General features: G+C 40.9%; 2 protein-coding genes across 4 annotated transcripts in view; one reads left to right on the forward strand and one right to left on the reverse strand.

Annotated features, from left to right (window-relative positions):
• The window catches only part of atg7 (ATG7 autophagy related 7 homolog (S. cerevisiae)), a 54793-nt gene extending 41303 nt beyond the window's left edge, over positions 1-13490 (forward strand). Inside the window, exon 19 of the mRNA XM_046383308.1 lies at positions 12454-13490. Within this exon, the coding sequence (XP_046239264.1) occupies positions 12454-12486 (33 nt within the window). The 3' untranslated portion in view covers positions 12487-13490. The remainder of the gene's footprint in view (positions 1-12453) is intronic.
• A 289-nt stretch (positions 13491-13779) lies between these two features.
• Positions 13780-18841, reverse strand: part of vgll4b (vestigial-like family member 4b) — a 41656-nt gene continuing 36594 nt past the window's right edge. For all 3 annotated transcript variants that reach the window (XM_046383312.1, XM_046383311.1, XM_046383309.1), the window contains one exon: positions 13780-18716. In XM_046383312.1, the coding sequence (XP_046239268.1) occupies positions 18460-18716 (257 nt within the window). In that variant the 3' untranslated portion in view covers positions 13780-18459. The remainder of the gene's footprint in view (positions 18717-18841) is intronic.

Genomic DNA, 18841 nt, shown 5'->3' on the forward strand with positions numbered 1-18841 from the left:
AGAAAGTTTGAGAGCAGTACAGTGTTCTGAGAAAATGAGTGAGCACTTCAGAGAAAAGCACACATGGGTTGTGGCTGGAAAGGACAGCAATCCTAAGAATGTGACAGCAAAAAAGGCTAAATATTTAAGAAAAACTTAAGGTCATGGAGGGAGAGCTGTCCTGAAAAAGAGGGCGAGCAGTCAGTCGGTGTCTCAGGAGAAACAACAGGACCCAGCTGTTGCTCTGCAGGCCACCACACCCAACCGAGAGAGACTCCATTTGTTGTTGTAGCTGGCCTTTATGACTCTGAGAGAAAAGAGGCAGAATGGGGAGCTGGTGGTGACAGTAAAGAAAAATAGGGAAGAGGCGCGAGCATCCACCCTTCACCAGAACATGGGACGAGAAGGGAAAAGGCGGATGCTGCATCACTTCCTGATCTGTCGTTTCTCTGTCATGAGGTTTGGCTCCAAGGTTTACTGTCTGGGGTGGCGCTTTGTTTTGATTACCCCAAGACTCAGGAGTTTATGAAAACATAGCCAGGGGACATGACCTCAGCTGGGACCTACACACTAACTCTGTTCCCACCAGATCTCTTCACTCTCTTAACCAGTGTCAGACTGCTTTCACTCCCAGACATGTCATCCTTCACTTTCCCTCTGATGTCCCTTTTGTACACCTGTCCACAACCTTCTGTCCCCCCTCAAACTTCACTTCTTCTTCTCCATCACTCTTTTGTCTTGTCTCACTTCACACCAGTCCTCTGCTTCCTGGTTTTAAATGTGTCAATGTTTGTGTCCCATGAAAATACCCAAACCACCAATAAATTGATTCCACTGACAAGTATTGTCTGTGCAACCAGATTGTTGTTTGAATACACAAATGAAACCTCCCACATGAATTAGGCAAAAAACATACATAATATATATATATATATATATATATATATATATATATATATATATATATATATATATATATATGTGTGTGTGTGTGCATGTGTCATATCATTTCGTTTCAATTCTTATCCTGCCACTGACTCACATTTTGTATGCTGGTAACACTGTATTCAACTGTACAATCAAAATCTATTATGTGTTTGGTAATTAGGAACAATTTTTTAATAAGAAAGCGCTAATGTTTAATTATAGCTTCATTGTACGTTTAGACACTTTTTGATGTAGAAATAAAATAATGAATTAGTGTTAAGATAAGATAATCCTTTAATAGTCCCATAACTGAGAAACTGCAGTGTTACAGCAGCCAAAAGGATACAGAGCATGAAGAGCATGCAAAATAAGAGCAGGATGTGCATTCAAAAAGAATAAATACACAAGAAGCAGTACACGCAGATGTGCACAGTACAGAAGGACTATTTACACTCTGGTCATTGGATTGATTATTGCACAGATTTTGTTTCAGGGACTAAGTAAATGCAATACTAATCCTTGTAGAAGTGTTTGAGTATACTGTACATTATTTCACAATTATTATTATATATAAGAGGGTGTATGGGTCAGTTTTGTGTCTACCCCAGAACCCAGGTCATGTGCTGCTGAGAGGGCAGGTTAGGTTTAGTAGGTGACCCTCCTCTTCCTGTCTCCACCCATCTCCTCCTCCTCTTCCTCTTCCTCTCTTAAGTCTCAGTGGACAGAACGTGTACCCATGTACACACACACACACACACACACACATACACAGACATATCCAGCCTGTTCACTCTGTTCCCCCCTGAGAGCCTGGAACAATGAAGGCACCAGAGAGAACACAGCGGATTGCTGCAGGAAATGGAAAAGCACAAAATGATCATTTAAAACGCAAAGGGGAGGGGATACCTAATACCTAAAATGTGTGCGAGGGAGACATTCGATGTGGAAAACGTTTAGATTTGGCTCGCCCATAGCTGATGTGTTACCATGTGACAGGCTACTGTGTCATGTGGAGGTTTGAGTTATTGAGGCGTTGAGTTGTTGAACTGGGATTACAGTATTTTCTGGCAGGAAAAGCAACATAAAGTGCAGTTTCAGCCTCTACGGGATCACTTGTGCAGTGGTTTTGACAGCAGAAGTAGCAGAGACACTGGCCCTGAGGCGAGGTCACACGTTATGATTACTGAACTGATCATATAATAGATGGAAGGTGTCTGTTCCTGTCTTGGAAAATTTATATGAGTATTTCTCACTTGTGACTGAGATGTGAATCATAGTCTGTATTGTCCTCAAAAATCTGCCTCTTTCTCACTGTAAGGACTTTAAAGCCTGTGCAAGCTGATGTCGGTGCTGTTGTGTCCACACTCTGTAGGTTTAAACAATCTTAAGGTCTGTTCCCAGTTTTAGGTGACTCCCTCTGCAACTGGATCAGACACACCTATAGCTTTGAATGTGGATCACACAGTCCCACCATCTTGTATCCACTGAGGCATCTGGAACTGCTTTATCAAATGAGTGTTTTTACTACCAAGTAATATTAGCCAAAGCTTTGCTTACTGTGCGGAGTTGTGTATGCTGCCTGGAGGCATTACTTTATTAAACAGAAGGTATTAAGAGCTTCCTTTGGCAGCCTGAATGGTAATGAGCAGAAAGTGACACACTGAAAAAGTATAATACAAAGAACATTGCGGCCCTCCACAATTGGACTCTGTCTCTCAAAACATGTCACAACCAAAATATTTTACAAGTTAGAGGATCACAGCTTACAGGATGAAGCTTTTCATACAGTGCGTCCTGCGGATCAGATGATGCTGGTAAGACGTGTAATGACATAAAATAAACCACAAACACAGTTGTTGTGGTAGTCATCAAAAACTTCAGTTGTTAGAATCTTGGGTGTCTTTGGTGGTATTTAAAAAAAATCAAAGGAAAGCAGTGCTGGTCTTTTGTGACAGACTGCAGCTCCTTGGTGCCTTGGCAGACTGCATGTGAATGACTTCAGTCATTTGAATATACCACCCAGAAACCAAGTCAAGGCCCTGCACAGGACAAGTCTGAATATGGTGACTTGTGTGCTTATTTTTTGCAACATACAGACAGACAAGTTTCAAATTAAAGGAGAAAACCTCAGCAAATGAGTGGAGAAAGAACAAATGTAGATGCCTCCGTACAGGGAGATTTTAGACTCGTGTCCGTCAGCAAAGTTTTACAGTGAGGAAATATTTTTTTCCACAAGAAGAACAGATACGAAAACATCCGCCATGTTGCATTAAAGCTACTCTAGGGGCTTGTGATGAAAGACTACCTTACTAAAACCTTGTTCATTTTTGTTTTACTATTTTTGTTTTAATATTTCACTTGTCTTCATGTAATGCTGAGTACCCCTTTCCCAGGACATATTATAGGATATTTTCTTTTGCATTTTCACCCTTCTTTAAACCGCCTCTCTACCGACGCACTGCAGATTCCCGCCACATTGTGCAGGAATGTCTGAGGGGAAGTCAGGAATGTAGCTGGGAATGCAGTGTGCTGCAGCAGCAGTTTGACTTGGGTTGTTCTGCATGAGGTCATTTTCTCTGCTGAACATGGCTGTGCACATTTGCCCGTTAGCATCTGTGTTTGTGTACATTTGCTGCGGTGGCTTGTACATGTGTCTGGGTGTGTGTGAGATCATGTGTGTGATCAGCAAGTGTGTTACTGGCAGAGTAGACTCAGACAAAACAGGGTTTAACACTTGTAATCCTAGCTGATCTTCTTTTTTACTGGAACATGACACACTGTCTTCCAAAACCAAGATTAAGTCTGAATATTTATTTGACCAATTACTTTTCTGGCAATGTTTTCCTATAAATTGTACAAACCATAATAGATCAGAAGTGGTAGACTACTGAATAATTAAGGACTTTAAATAGTCTTGTTGCCAGGCTGCTGTGCAACCCACAAAGTCAAACAGACTGCATTGTCATTATAGGACCCAGAATGTTGGGATTCTCTTTTCTAAAACATCATTAGAGTTTGATGGCTGATTGTTTTTCCAATTTTTTTGTACCGTGTCAACTTCCTGATGCAGGTACTGGCTTGAGCTCAGTGTTACCATTATGGCACAGTGTCCTTCGGGAGATGAACAGAGAGAAGTCTATATAGGTAATAAAGACGCATCTCACACGATGTAATATTTTTAAGGGATTAGTACAGACAGCAGCATTAGGGGACATGGACAGGCCTCCAGTGTTCTTTCAGATAACATGCAGCACTTTCATACAGTTGGAAGGTGCTGCTTCAGGTTGTCAGGGTGTTGCTGGGTGGGTTATATCTCAGGCGGCAGGACAGAGCAGCCTGGCAAATTTTGCCCTGGTAATAATAAACCAAACACCATAAAATGAACATGTTGTTTCCAAATGTAACAGCTGCCACCAAGTACAGAATGAAGAGTCTGTGCAAAATTTGTTCCAGTCTATCTACTAATTGCTGAGATGTTTCACTGAATAAGTTGACCTACTTGTGGTAGGGGATGTCCAAAGTCATTAGAATTTGCCTTTCATAGTAAATTCCGTGGCAATCTGTCCAATAGATATTTTACTCCGAAGCCCAAATGTCAACTTTGTAATGGCAGTTGTGCAAAGTCAGCGTGTCCATGAATGTCTGTTCAAAATTTCATTTCCCCTTATTGTCAGGACATTTCACTGTGGACCAAACAACCAACCAACCAACAGAAAAACCAGGGGTCCCATTGATAAAAACACTCTTAGATTTACATTTGAACTTAGCTTTAAGATCATTTTGTTGATGTGCTTATGTTTATGCATAAAAAACACTGAATATAAAAAAAAACTTGCTTAAGCAGGTTCTATGAATCCTCTGTTTAACTTACGCACCTGTGATCTAAAAATCTCAAATCAACTTTAATTGTTTCCTCGTATGTAGTGTCAGCATGAATCAGGGTTGTGTCAAGAATAGACTTGGACTAGAAGAAAAAATCTAGTTCTTTGGAAGATGAGATCACTGCAGTGGTAGAGGAGATTGAAGCCAGACAACTTGAAATTCAGTGGACTTAATAGTTTGTTGACAAAAAGGGGGTTGACTGTGGCTGATATTAAAAAGAAATAGTCTGGCAATGAATTCCTTTAATTGCTACTTCCCTTCCCATTGTTCATCAAGCTCATGCAAAGTTCACCACAGGTTTGGATGCTCATACATTTACAAAAACAGCAGGAAAATTACTTTACATCAAGTCTACACTTTGCTTAAAGATAAAGTAAGCTTTTATGAATAAATACTTATACGTGGTTGTCTGCCTAAGTCCAATTTAAGATGGAAATTGATGGCAAGTCAGTTTTATAAATGAGGCCCTTGCGGTGCCATCAGCGGATGCTGCAAGCATGGTTAGAAAGAGTCACAGTTCATAAACGTTTGGCATTCACGTTAAAGCTTCAAAGCAGTGAGCAAAGCACAGAGGTGCTCTCAGGAAGACCACAAAACTGTTTCTGCATGCCTTAAAAGTGCTCACTGCAGAAGGGCAATGCCTCAGTGGAAGACCCCAAAAAGAGGAGAAACTCCAAAGAAACACTATCTGCCACATGAAAATGTCAAATGTGATTTTCAGTAAATCCAGTCTCAAGTGAAGGGACTGCTGCAATCCTCAGAGCTCACATTCAACAGACAGAGCTTAAGCTCCCACTTTTTTATATCCCTTATTTTCACACACCAGTGCAGAGTGTGAATTAAGCCTAAAGTTAAGATGTGAAAAAAATGCCCAGAAGTTTTTCTTCTCTTCTTCGCTCAGGTTTCATTTAAACCAGGTAAAGGTTTTCCCTCAGGTGATTGTAGACCTTAGCATGTCTTTTGTACTTCAAAGTGCTGCTGTTTTACAGCTGACTACTCCTCCATAGCAGAATCTGAATCCACAGAAAGGCTATACCCAAAATGCATTATTTATTTGCATCAACCACCCGGAACACACGCTTTGTTTCTGTGCTCATCGCTAGATGTGTGTGTGTGTGTGTGTGAGAGAGTGTGAGATTCATGTGTGTAGGTCCTTCTGCACATCTAGATAAGCAGACATAAGGTCAACACACACGCACCTGCTATTGTTTTTGTTATTTAGGTAATTTTTCCAGGTATTCAGTGTGTTCATCATCAGTGGATTGTGGTTAGCCAGGGCAGAAGGAAAGAAAAGGAGAAGCGGGGAGAAAAAGAAGGAAGAAGAGGAGGAGGAAGAGAGGAGGAAGAAAGTAAATGGAGAGAGAATTTTCTTATTCAAGGCTTATATGGCCAGTGTTGTAGAGGGCCATGAGATCTGAAGATCGAAAGGATTTGGCAGCCATGTAACCAAACACATTTCAAAACTGGTGTGTTTGCTTCTTGGGTTGTTTTCTCAACAAGTTCATCTCTCTTTGATTGTAGCTCTGTGGGTTGTTCTCCCCCCTTCTGGATGTAAAACCTGCCCTCAGGGGGGCCTTATGAGAAGGGATGAAAGGGGAAGACACCCCTCCCACCTCATTAACATAAATCATCAAACGCATCCTCCTGGCCAGCAGATGTTAGATCATTTGTTAGAGGAAACAAGAATCTCCATGGCCAACACCCCTTTGTGAAGTCTGAACTAATGGCCCGGTGCCAGTGTCTCTACAGGCTGATAGATTCATCAGGGTTAACTTACAGATCGTTAAGAAAGAATTAATGTAGTCTGGGCCTCTCTGAGGCCAGGGATTATGCAATAAAGCTGTGGAGTGAAACAGTTTGCCACAGTATACAATTTCCATATTCAACAAACATTTAAACTGTTATCTATTGTCAGTCTTGAGTCTTGAATGTGAACAATGCGACCAACTATCTGCCAAAATACTTTCTGGCAGTGTTTGCACCTTCACTCTCTCACTGTATAGTGCTGAATGATGTAAAGTGATGGCAGCCGGGTTGCTTTTACTGAAGTCTCAATGGCAGCGTCACCACATTAGAACCAGTAATTCTTAAAATCTGAACTGAATGCCTCCAAAATACTCGAAGGTTGCAACAGCCTCAGATTAAACACACAAATAGAGATTATAGAGATTTGCATCTTGTTGTTTTTATTAAAAGCAGTGTAATTTTAAGTTGTTGATTCGTCTCATGCCAGCGGTTTGTAACAGTTATTTTTTATTTTCACCATGTTAGTGCTTGACAAAAGACAAAACAAAAACAACAGATATCGTCACAGTTTCTTAAGGTTTGTCACATAAACCACCGAAGACCACAAGGAAGAAACAGTTTGACTGGATTTCTTACTTTTCTTCCTCAGCCAGCAGCACACAGTCACTGTTGTATCCAGCAGCCATAAACCACGTCACTCTGTGTGGTCCACTAATTGCATATCAGATGGAGCCAGTCTCCATGATGAAAGCTTGACTTTGCGCTTTGTGCTTTGGTGTCAGTTCTAATATGTAAAGCAGATGTGTGTTTAATATCAAAGCCCATCAGTGGTTGTGTAGCGCTGCCTAGTTAAATGGCTTTAGAGGTTGGATTCCCACTGGGGCCACCCGCACTTAGGATGTGTTCCTGTAAGGAGGCTCACTGTTTTGAATCCACTCGGCTAAGGAAAACACAATCCTGAGCCATCTGCTTGAAAGCAGTAATACCACTGAAATTTGAAAAGTTGCTTCTTGGTAAGCTGTGATGCAGTTCTGATGTTTCCAGAAGCAGTGCTTCAGCCTGGGGCTGCAGAGAGTAAATATTGCTAAAGACCCTCGTGCTGATGCTTGTGGGTTGTTTTTTTTTGTGTGTGTGTAGGAACAATAATCAGCTGCAGCAGAGAGTTGGCTGTGATCACACCCGACCTCGACTTCCAGCTAAAACCTGCTCTATCTGATCAGATCCCAGCCTTGTTTCAACAGCTAGCCCAGCTTATAGTTGTCATATTAGCCGGAGCCCAACTGATTACAAACACAGTCACACAACGATTACATGCAGCTTACTGTTGGACGTTATGAAACATCCAGCAGCCCTTTTTGTAACCTGCAGTCACTCGAGGTCCCCGTGCGATAAGGCTGCTTCAAAGTGAAAGATGTGTCGTTGATTGTGCTACTGCCAATCCCTTTGAGGTGCTGTCGGAGTGTGTGCGCGCGTGTGTGTGTGTGCACACATAGGGTGGAGTAGGTCAACCAGTTAGGACAGATTTGCAATGAAAAGAATATTTTCATTGTTGCCTTATTTGGTGATTATATTTTCTCTTTGTAATAATAAAAATTTCCCAGAGCCCAAAAAATTCAAATTCTTTCAATTTTAGCATAGCATGTACACAGTTTCCAGTGATAATGGAGGCAGATTTACCACTCCAAATTGTTGAGGTAGACAAAAGCTGTGTTATGTCCCAGGCAAAATATCAGCAGCATTACCAGCTGATCATCCATGTGGGAACAAACATTACTGTTCTTGTAGGGCGGTAAGGCGTTAGTCATTCACTGGGTTATCAGGAACGTGTAAGATTTCACTCATATTTCACTATAACCTAATATAGCTTACATATTTGGACAAGAGAGACATTGAATTTACTCTTTATTGTTCATATTTTTGAAGGCTATCTTTTCAACTTTAACATGACTTCCAGGAAGGGATGTGACGCTATCTTGGATAACGTTAGAGTGCAAACTTCCCCAAATTCAATAAAAAAACAGTAACTAACTTTACCGTAAACTTCACTGATTCCAATGAGCTTCCTAATTGGACTGAATTGAGCAGTAATTTATTTTGATCTCGGCTTTACAGAAATCTGATTATGCATTGCAGCAACACAGCTAAATGGTTGAGAAACATCCTAAGCGCTCAGCCCTTCTTGAAAGAGTGTAGTAAAGTTGTTGGCTTCAGTTTGCCTCAGCTATTCACGTTACATAAGCCCCCCCCCCCCCCCTTCCGATCTGCCCCCCCCTCCCCTTTCATTTTGCACAAAGGATTTCTCAAAACACACACAGACACACACACAGGCCGTCAGTGTGGCATGGCAGCCGTCCAGAGAGGGGCTCCAGTGTCGCTCCGTTTCAAAGAGCTCTTTGCTTGCTGTCCTTTTGATGCTCGCTCCCCAGCACCAGTGGAGCAGAAATGCTGAACGTCCAGCTTTGATATGAATTTGTCCCTCATTCTCCACACTGTCCTGCAACTCTCCCACTACACTCTGAAAAAGGTATCCTGAAGTTAAAACAATAAGATGAGTGGGAATATAACACAGAACAGCTCCCAGGTTTGGCCTGTATACAGTATACAGTTGCTCAGGTCAGCATGCTGCAGAACAGTTGGGGCAACTTGCAGAGTTCCCTCACAAGCTGGAGAATGGGCACAAATGACTTTTGGTCTTATGGCCATGAATAATTCCCTGGCAGTATAAAATAGTGTAGTAAAAATAATAAGAGTAATGATCTTGCATTGGGTTTCTTTGTCCATTTAACATTGTCACAGAGCTGATAGCGCCAGGAGAATCAAATAAGCTAAACATCACTTTTGATTGACATTAGCTTGGTAGCTAATGTACTGGAAGGCTACATTAACAGAGGGTCGACAGCCAACAACAAGCTTACAGGTCGCAGGGTGAAAGAGGATAACACTCACCAGCAGCATTCTGTGCCTGGTTAGATCTGTTGCACACATGGGCTTTTCTGTCCTTCTTGTGATTAAAATAATAAGGAAAATGGAATTGGATTATAGACAAACCGCAGTAGTGAACGCAGATGCACATGGATGTAGATGATGACTAAAACCTTAACAAAGCCAAAGTGAAATCCAAGACATCCTTGTTTAAACAGAATCCAAATAACAGTTGTCACTGACAGTTGACAGGTTTTAGCAGTTGTTAACACTCCATCTTTCACTTTCACTGTCAAACACAAACATTACAGCCCTGCATGTAGTAGCTGTATTTCATATTCTAATTATTCTTTAGGCCAATTAATGACATATTTTCGCTTGGGTTGCAGTGTAAATTTGACAACTAAATGTGAATTTTCCCTCAGGGATCAGTAAAGTAGCATAAAGACTGTGTTGCCAAGTGTGATACCATCTTACCTGCTGGTAAGTAAATTGTGTACTTACCAGCTGTATTTGGCAACCCACACTGTAGCTGGAGAGGCGGCACAGAGGTGCTGAGCGGATCAGTGAGCTATTGTTCAAGGAATAGTTAAGAAATAGAGGAGGTAACTCCACCTGAAACCACACATCATATCTTTCAGATGATGGTTTGTGTGCTAATGAAAGGAAATAGAGCTTTAGAGGAGTCAGAGAGACTGGACTGGACTTTGGAAAGAACCACACTAAGTGTTTACCTCTGCTTTCAGTCTTTATGCTAAGCTTTTCTGTAAAAGATGTTTTGCCTTAATGTATCATCCTGGTATTGATTTCAAAATAAACCAACCAAATCTGGATCTACACTATAGATCACTGAGAGCTCCTGACGTGTGCTATTGAGGACCTTGAGGGTGTCCACTCCATGTTGTGTTTCCTTCATGCTGCTGCACACAGCAGTTAGTGTAATGATCTGTGTAGTCTATTTTCTTCTTCTAGTCTCACACGTCTTCACAGGCGTGACACAAAGTGCTGGCAAAATATGCCAGCATTTAGGGACAGAAACACAGAGTTATGTTTTTATTTTACGGGTCAGTTATTTCCTGATCATTTCCTGGAAGGTTTCCAGGAAGAAATGTGTAATTTGGTTCTAATTTTAGAGAATTTCCCTGAAAGAATGGGTCAATGGAAACCCATGTAAATGTTCAGTCATAATTTATTGGAAACTTTCTGTTGAATGAATGTATTCTCGCCTGTCGACACATTTCACACGTGTGTGTGTGTGTGTGTGTGTGTTCAACTTTTGTAGGAAGCCTGGTGCAAAAAAAGTAACTGAAAAAAAAACGGTTTTGAAAGGTTGTCAGTCAGCATTTGATGGTTTATTCATAAGCTGAACCTTGTAAGCCTCACGTTGAGTTTCATTTTTCATGTCTACGTTTGTGAGTGTGATCACTTTGAACTCAATAATCAACTGATTAATTGACTAACCAAGTTACTACATCTTTTGGTTTTGGATTTTTGGCCAGACATTTGAAGTCGTGACCTTGAGCTTTGGAAAAACACATTTTTCTGACGTTTCGTTAACCAAATAATCTACATATAAATTATTAGTGAAAATAATTCTCAGTTGCAGCTCTGCTTCACTTTCAGATGGTTTGTAGATTTCTTTCTAATGATTTCAGACGTTCTCCATGAAGGCCTGTAGAAATGATATGAACCACTTTTTGGACACAGCTTTTCTCAGTGCTCCTAACGGTACCTTGGGTCTGTGTGTGCTAAATGTACGTCTGTGTTGCAGGCCGTATTGCGTGCTGCACAAGCAGAAAGAGCTCTTGCCTTCAAGTTTGTTAGATTTCTTTCAGTTTTCTCCGGGTTTCAGTTGTTGATCTGGAATTTGCTTTTCAGCTCTTTCAGAGTCTTGAAGCAGCACATTCAAAGGAATGCAGCATGTATGTGTCACAAGTGTGTGTGTGTGTGTGTGTGTGTGTAACATTCCAGACAGTGTTAGAGGTATGCGAATTACGTCTTACAGAGAGAGAATGTGAAGAATCTGCTGCCATGAGAAGGCTGCTGTTGTTTACTGACACAGTAGCGAGAAAGAGGTGTGTGTGTGTGTGTGTGTGTGTGTGTGTGTAAGAGAAAGCAGAAGGTCACATGTTATTGTCACTTCCTGGTAAGAAATCCTTTAGCTGTGATTGGGAGTAATTATTTTCAAAGCTATTGGTGCATGTAGCCAAGACAGAGAGCTTCTTCCACAACACTAAATGTGCCTGTTTATCCTGTTTATCTGTTCCCCTCCTGTGTTTCAAACTGAATCAAACATTTGTAGTTGTTGGTAGAATTGTATTAAATCAGTGCAGCCTCTCTGGTTCGAGCACTTTGACGTAAATCAGGGGCCAACCACAGTCAGAGCCCTTACAGCCTTGTGTTGGATGGTACTACAGTGTGCTGGGCTTTGTACTGATTACTCTGTGTGCTTACAGAGCTTTTGATATGTTAATGATACCTTATGACTCTATGTACTGTACACACTGCACTCAGATAAGAGAACACTGCATATTATATATTAAGTTAATTCTTGGCCTTGGAGTAGTTAGACAAAATGATTGTCAAGGTCCTAATTTGATGCTTATTTCTGCAGCCAGTTTCATGACATTCCACTGATGCTAACGTACAAAGCAATGCCGGGCCGCAGCTCGAAAAGCAGTGAAGAAGAGTGCATGCTAGCTAACATGGATGTTGACAATGCAGTGTGTTTTATTGTGTTTTATTAGGAAGGAAAAGCATTCAATGCATTTGTAAACAGAACTTTTGTTTGTTCACAAGAGAAATCCATGGGGCATCTGAAAGGCTTTTTCTGGAATTTTCTTTACCTCATTATCACTGAACAAACTCCACAGAAGGCTGTAAGGTACAGATAAAAGCCTGAGAAAAAAAAATTCAAAAGTTTTACAGACAAAATAATGACTAAATGTCTGTTTCAGTGTTTTAACGTCTTTCTGTTTTGTGTCATTTTCTCATTAGATTTGGGATATGAGTGATGATGAAAGCATCTGAAGAACTGGAGGAACAAACCCTGAGCCTGTGAAGGACTGCACACTCCATTTAATGTTTCTTTCAGTTACCTTTTTCTTTTTTTTTTTTAAGGAATCCTACATTTACAAAGGTCAGGGACAAAGGCTTTGTGGACAGCAGCAGGCACAGCTATAAAATGCTCATAATCAAAAGCTTGTCACAAAACCTTCAGAAAAGTAGGCGGAAAGCATTACAAACCTTATTATTCTTAATTTGGATTCAACCAATACAATAAGAATAACAAAGAAAGAATCTGATTATTCAGTAAATGTCTGTCTTTCACTGTTACGTTAGAAACAAGTTGATTTTCCGCAGTGTGTGTATGAAGATGTTGTTCACAAGGGAGAAAGTACCTGTTCCTGTCACTTGGTGATGTGTAATCAGTCACATTTACTCAGTATCTGGAGTCAGCTCAGTTCCCCGAACAAAAACACGGCGGCACGCTCTGAACACTCAATCCCTGGAAACATTCGGCCCCTCCCACTGTCTGTCCATCAACGCAATTAACTGCCTTTTAGAAGAGTACGTTGGCAAGACAGTAGTTTATGGTTTACTACATCTGTTTGCTCATTCAGTTAGGAAAAGAGCTTCAGAAAAACGCAGAAATAACTTGGAGAATCCATCCATCCCGTCTGTTTACTGCGATATATGCAGTACAGTGCACACAGATTTTACTGGACAGCATCTAAATTATGTCTTCTGATATTTACTGTTACTGTAGGACACTTTAATTGAAAGAGCCTACGGAGAAACTGAAGGTCTTAATGCTTTGTTTATGCTGATGCATGCTTGTGTTTGTGTCATTTGTTGCTTTTCTTGACTGCACTGCTAACATGTACAATATTTTGACTGTAATGAAATGGAAAGTTCAGCATTCCACTTGGATATTTGTGGCAGAGGATTAGTGCAAAGTAGATCTTACATTCATGAATGCCTGAATCCAAAACAAACAGAACTCAGACCTTATCCTCAAAGTTGAGATTAAACTCAAGGTTCTGACATTTTTCTTAATTCTCACTATTCTCAGAGCTGTTTTTTTTTTGTTGCCCTCCACTTTCACCACAAACTGGAATAAAATGTCTGGTATTCAGAAATATAAAGCTAATCTGTAAGCTTTATATTTCTGTGAAAATAGTGCTTCATATGGAATCCTGGTGTGTGTTTATTACACTACGTCATTCCATACACTCAGTGTAGCTGCAGCTTTCCAATACCCATTTCCCCCTTTTAACCATCACACAAGCACACATACACCAACACCAGCAGAGGCCCACGTGGTGGTTTAAAAGCATTTTATTGTTCATCAAGGCTACTTTACGTACAAAAAAGGTGGCCTGCCAAAACCTTTTTAGTAGGAGGAGACACAGAGCCACAAATTCACTGTTGTTTTCATGATACAAATTTTCTTTTTCAGAGTATTACTACCACTAAGTACATGCTACTTCCACTTCAAAAAGGACCTGTGGTACAGTCAGAGTAAAGACTAAGTCCTGTTTATGTATCTGCACAGTTTTCATGTTGTTTACTTGATTACAGATGCAAAATGGCCCCACAGATGGGAACAGCAACATCAGATACAAGGGTAACATCCCCACTGCTCAACTGGCAACAAAGCAGATAAACTTGGCAGGTTTAGATTTGGGTGAAGTTAAATCAATCTGGCAAATATTCCTAAATGGACTGATGCTTTCATTTGGAGCTCAATTCCTCTTAAACCCTGCAATGTATACTGCTTACAAACAGTGGTGGACATTTTACCTGTATGGTAGCTCATTTTTAGTTAATTTTTAACAGTTAACTGGAAATGTCCAGCAACACTCACTGAGCTACTGGTAATATTTTTTGTGTGTTATCAATGCAAAAGATGCAGACTGCTCGAGAAGCTTCCAACAGGACAACCTCTGAAACTTTTCTTCAGGTGCCCCAAGTCACATGATGGAACACAAGTGAAAGTGAGTTGCAGAACATCGGGGACCAATGGAAGTAGCGATTGTCACCAACAAACCAGTGGCTTATTGTGGTTTCATACATTTGCTGTGTTCCTGCACTTGAACCTTTACTCTAACAAGACAAACTCTATGAACAAAAAAGATCAACTTTTTTCACAAAAAGGAAAATGCAATGATTACAATATAAGGACAGGGAAAACCAACAATTAAATAGCTACATATCATTAACAAATTAATTGTTCCTCAAAAAATACCTACGATTTTTTTCTCTGTACATTCGTTACGCACAGCGTAATGATGGTCTTATAGTTACCTATCATAAAAAAGTATTGTTTTTTTTTGTTTTGTTTTTTTAATTAAGTGATTTTCCTACAGTGTGTAGGGAGTGTGTGCCGAGGCGGAAAGAGAGCCTCCTACCTACAGGGTGGTAGTGAAATGATAATGAGAAAGAGCAATAATAGAAAAACTAAATCCTCTGGACACTGAGCCCTTTTCCCTCATTCTACATCCAATCTTAATCTGAGAGGAGGTGAGAGGCATCGCTGTGAGATCTCCTGGCATAGCGGCCATGCTTACAGAAGCTCAGCTCCTGAAGCTCTGCCGCCCCACGATCAAGACCCCCCCTCCCCCTTCCAAAAAAACATCATCCAAACCAAGCTCACTTTGATTGTGAAGTACTTATTTGTTAAGGACATTAATTCAATGGCAGTTGCGTTAGGATTCAAAATTTGGTGTGTCTGAAGATTCTAGAACTTTAACCATCAGTTCTGGTTCACACCTGTTCTGACAGTGGAGGATGGAATGTGTGGACATTCTAGAACACTGAGCAGGCATTCCATTTAAAGAACTCTGTAAGAGATTTACCCATCACAATCGATTTGAAAAAGAAAGAAAAAAAAAAAAAAGAAGACCTAAACCAGACAAATATGAACCTCGTCACCTTTCAATCGTGCTTTTTTTTTTTCCTTTACTTCTCTAACATGTTGTTTGCTCCTTTATCACAATATATGGATGAAGGGCTGATTTTCTTTCAGCCGGGGAACTCAGGTGGCCCTGGCTTGTCCTTAGCTCTGTCGGTTGATAATGGAGATACTGAGTGTATGTGAGGCCTGTACAAAGTTCCCTACAGGAGGAATGTATGCCATCTTAGCGCAGGCTCTTTTACAGAGTTAAATTCATTTTCTCAGACTGCAGCAGTCTCGCTTAACTGCAGCAACAATACAAAGTTGTTCAGAAAAGAAAGCACTGAAATACAACAACAACAAAGTAAAGTCTGGACACCAAATCAGGACACAAAAGGTCAGCTGATGACGACCGAAAGATCTGTGACATCACGTTGTAAATTCAGATAACCCCAAATTATCAGCCAAGTGTTCTGTTTTCCACAGTTTATCTCAGGCTGAGGTGATTTTCTCATGAGAAGAAGCCCCGCTGACTTGTGATTTGTGCCAACTTGGTGTCTCAGCTCAGTTACGCTGAAGGTTGTAGCAACCTGTACCACTGATGGATCAACATCTCAAGAAACCCTTTATGGGCTGCATATCCCAAAGCCAACTCGACAATGGAACCTTGCTGTGGGAACGAGCTCACTGATTACCGCTGCCGAGAAGGATCTGAGAAACGCAGCTCTCACCGTTAAACAGAGCCTGTCCGGAGGCTGTCCCACTATAGATGTTTGTTACCATACTGATATTAATGGAAAACAAAAGTACAAAATTCTAATAACAACAATAACAATAATAAAATGGAGTACGACTGACCCAGCAGTGAGTGTATAGTGTCTATGTCTGTTACTGACAATGAAAGAAGTAACAACTAACGTCCAAATGAAAAAGGCTAATAGTAGTTAAGATTGAAATGCTTAAAAACATTAATAGATACCAGCTATTAAAAATAAAACAAAAACATGCATCTGTAAAAGCATTAGTTTACCCTTCAAACCTCGCAGAAATCTATCAAACCACAGTGTGTAAGAGAGGGAGGCATAGCGGGGTGTAAGCCAAATATAATTACACCACCTGTGTTCAAAGAGCTGCAAAGACAAAGGTGTGTTTGAAGAAATCTGAATTATCTTCTCTCCCCCACACTAAAAACCAGACTTTTTTTTTTTTTCGTCTCAACCACAAAGTGACATGCAGCGTCTTTATCCCCCTCATCGCTGTCAGCAGTTAAGCTCGTGAAACACATCAAAGCACATTGTTCAGCAGAGCACAACCATCAACACACTGCAGGCTGTGACGTCCATCAACACCAAACGTAGCTGATTTAAGAACCTGACTGTGCCTGTGAAATAAAATGAATCAGTTTGGTGCGATTTAAGTGTGCCAAGTAGGTTTGTTTGTTGTTTTTTGTTGGGATAACAGTATATTTTTCCATGCCAACAGCAATCAACACCACTTAATTTAAAAAAAAAAAAAAGAATGCAGGTGTAGTTTTCACAATCAACAAGTCAGGCTGGTATACAGGGCTGGGATGTATGATGTATTATGTATATTTAAAATACTCAAGATATATATCATGTGATATGGATTTTTCCCCTCATAAAATGAACTGAATTCACATTTATATGGTAAAAAAAAAAGATGGAAGGTGGGTGAAGAAACTGATTGTGGCTACTACATTCATATAATTTACACTCCAGTTTGCTTGTTCGTGTTGGGTGGAAGTGTAATGAATTTCAAGTCTAATATTTGTTCTTGTACATAAAACTTCTCATGGTAGTTTTTGAAAATGGCTATTTACTCCCACAGTTTACCTGTTTATTTATACCCTCACACCCCTCACCTAAAAACATGCCTGAGTTTGGACATGGATTGGTTTGAGTTAGTGAGACCTGACCTGTGGGGTTCCCAGAGGCAGCAGTACAAGCAACCATTTATTCACCCACCTTCTCTTACCATGCAACAATGTGTTTGCACAACATGTACACATAAACACATGCTGTCCTAATCACATTAAGCCGCATATCTCTGACATATTACCATGCTCGGCCTCATTGTTATGTACTTTCTATTTTTCAAAAATGATTGGTTGGTGGTTTGTACACTTCTGTCAGGGCCAGGGTGAAATGACTCCCCAGTAGATTTAAAAAAAACAAAAACAAAAAAACTTAATCGGAGATCAAATAAAGGTTCCAACAAAAGCCGGATTATGCCTGATCGTCTCAAACTCAGCTTTATCAGTCCCAGTGTGCAGTGCCAGATTACAGTATTGACATGCCACCCTTTACCCTCTACGGCAGTAGTGCAAATCAGACCAAGTCGATCACTGAGTATACACATACAGCAACAGAACCGCCAGAACACACACACACACACACAAGACAGAGAGGGAGAGAGAAGGAAGGTGAGAGTGAAAACGGATAAAACAGGGAGGAGATTACAGAGCGACTTTTTGTTGTTTTGTTTTCGATGAGCATCAGTGTCTGAGGTTTCTTTGGTAGCACAGTCAGGTGGTTTGTGATTATTTTCTCCAAAGTGTTTCTCACTTATCTTTTCTTTCAAATGTCGGGCATGTCGTAACGCAAAAGCAGTACACGAAACTACTGTTAAAGAAACAAACAAATAAAACAACCAAAAAAAATAGAAGAAGAAAATTAATAATTAAAACACCGCCTTTCCTCTCTCTCTTTATGTACATATAACTACAGATGCTTGCTCAGCTCCAAGCTTGACATGCAGGGATGATGAATGATTGGAAGGAGCAGCTTGATGCTCCAGTCAAGTCCCAAAGTCGAACCCTCATTGCTTATTACTGATCATTGTCTGGCATTACCGTACCAGAGCACAGAGGGATAGAAAGACCATGTTGTTATTGCTTGCTTGGTCCTCTATGAGTGCATAGAAAGAGAGAGCAGGCTTGAGGGTTTTGGATGTTTTTAGCAGACCAGCAGGCAGGCATTCCCTCAGGGATGCTGGTGACAGACCAAAGTGACGGGGGCACGGGTGTTGGAGCTGGGGTGGTTGATAGGGCTCGGGGAACAAATCCCTCTTAAACCCCGCCTCCTTCAGGAAACCACGGAAGGGGAGTGGTTGTGATTGACCATGTGACTGTCGGGGGAGGAGTTTGGGCTGCTGTTGGACGATGAGGGACTGCCCTTGTTTTTAATCTGAAGCCAGGTCTCGCCCAGTGCCTTGGCAAAGTGGTCGTCCACAGAGCCTGTGATGGACACTGAGTTGGTGGCGGGGGGCTCAGGCTCCTTGTAGTTCTTCCCGAGACTACGGCGGAAATGCTCCTCAATCACAGGGTCACAGGCTGTGTTGGCTACAACAGAGGGGATAGGAGAAGAGCGTTTTTAGTTCCCATAATGAAAAGGGAAACATCTCTCAAACTTAAATGAAGTTCAGCAGGCAATTTATTGCCTAGCATCAGTTTAAACTTTGGTGGTG

Source organism: Scatophagus argus, chromosome 3 (assembly GCF_020382885.2).
Source record: "Scatophagus argus isolate fScaArg1 chromosome 3, fScaArg1.pri, whole genome shotgun sequence".
NCBI classification, from domain to species: domain Eukaryota; kingdom Metazoa; phylum Chordata; class Actinopteri; family Scatophagidae; genus Scatophagus; species Scatophagus argus.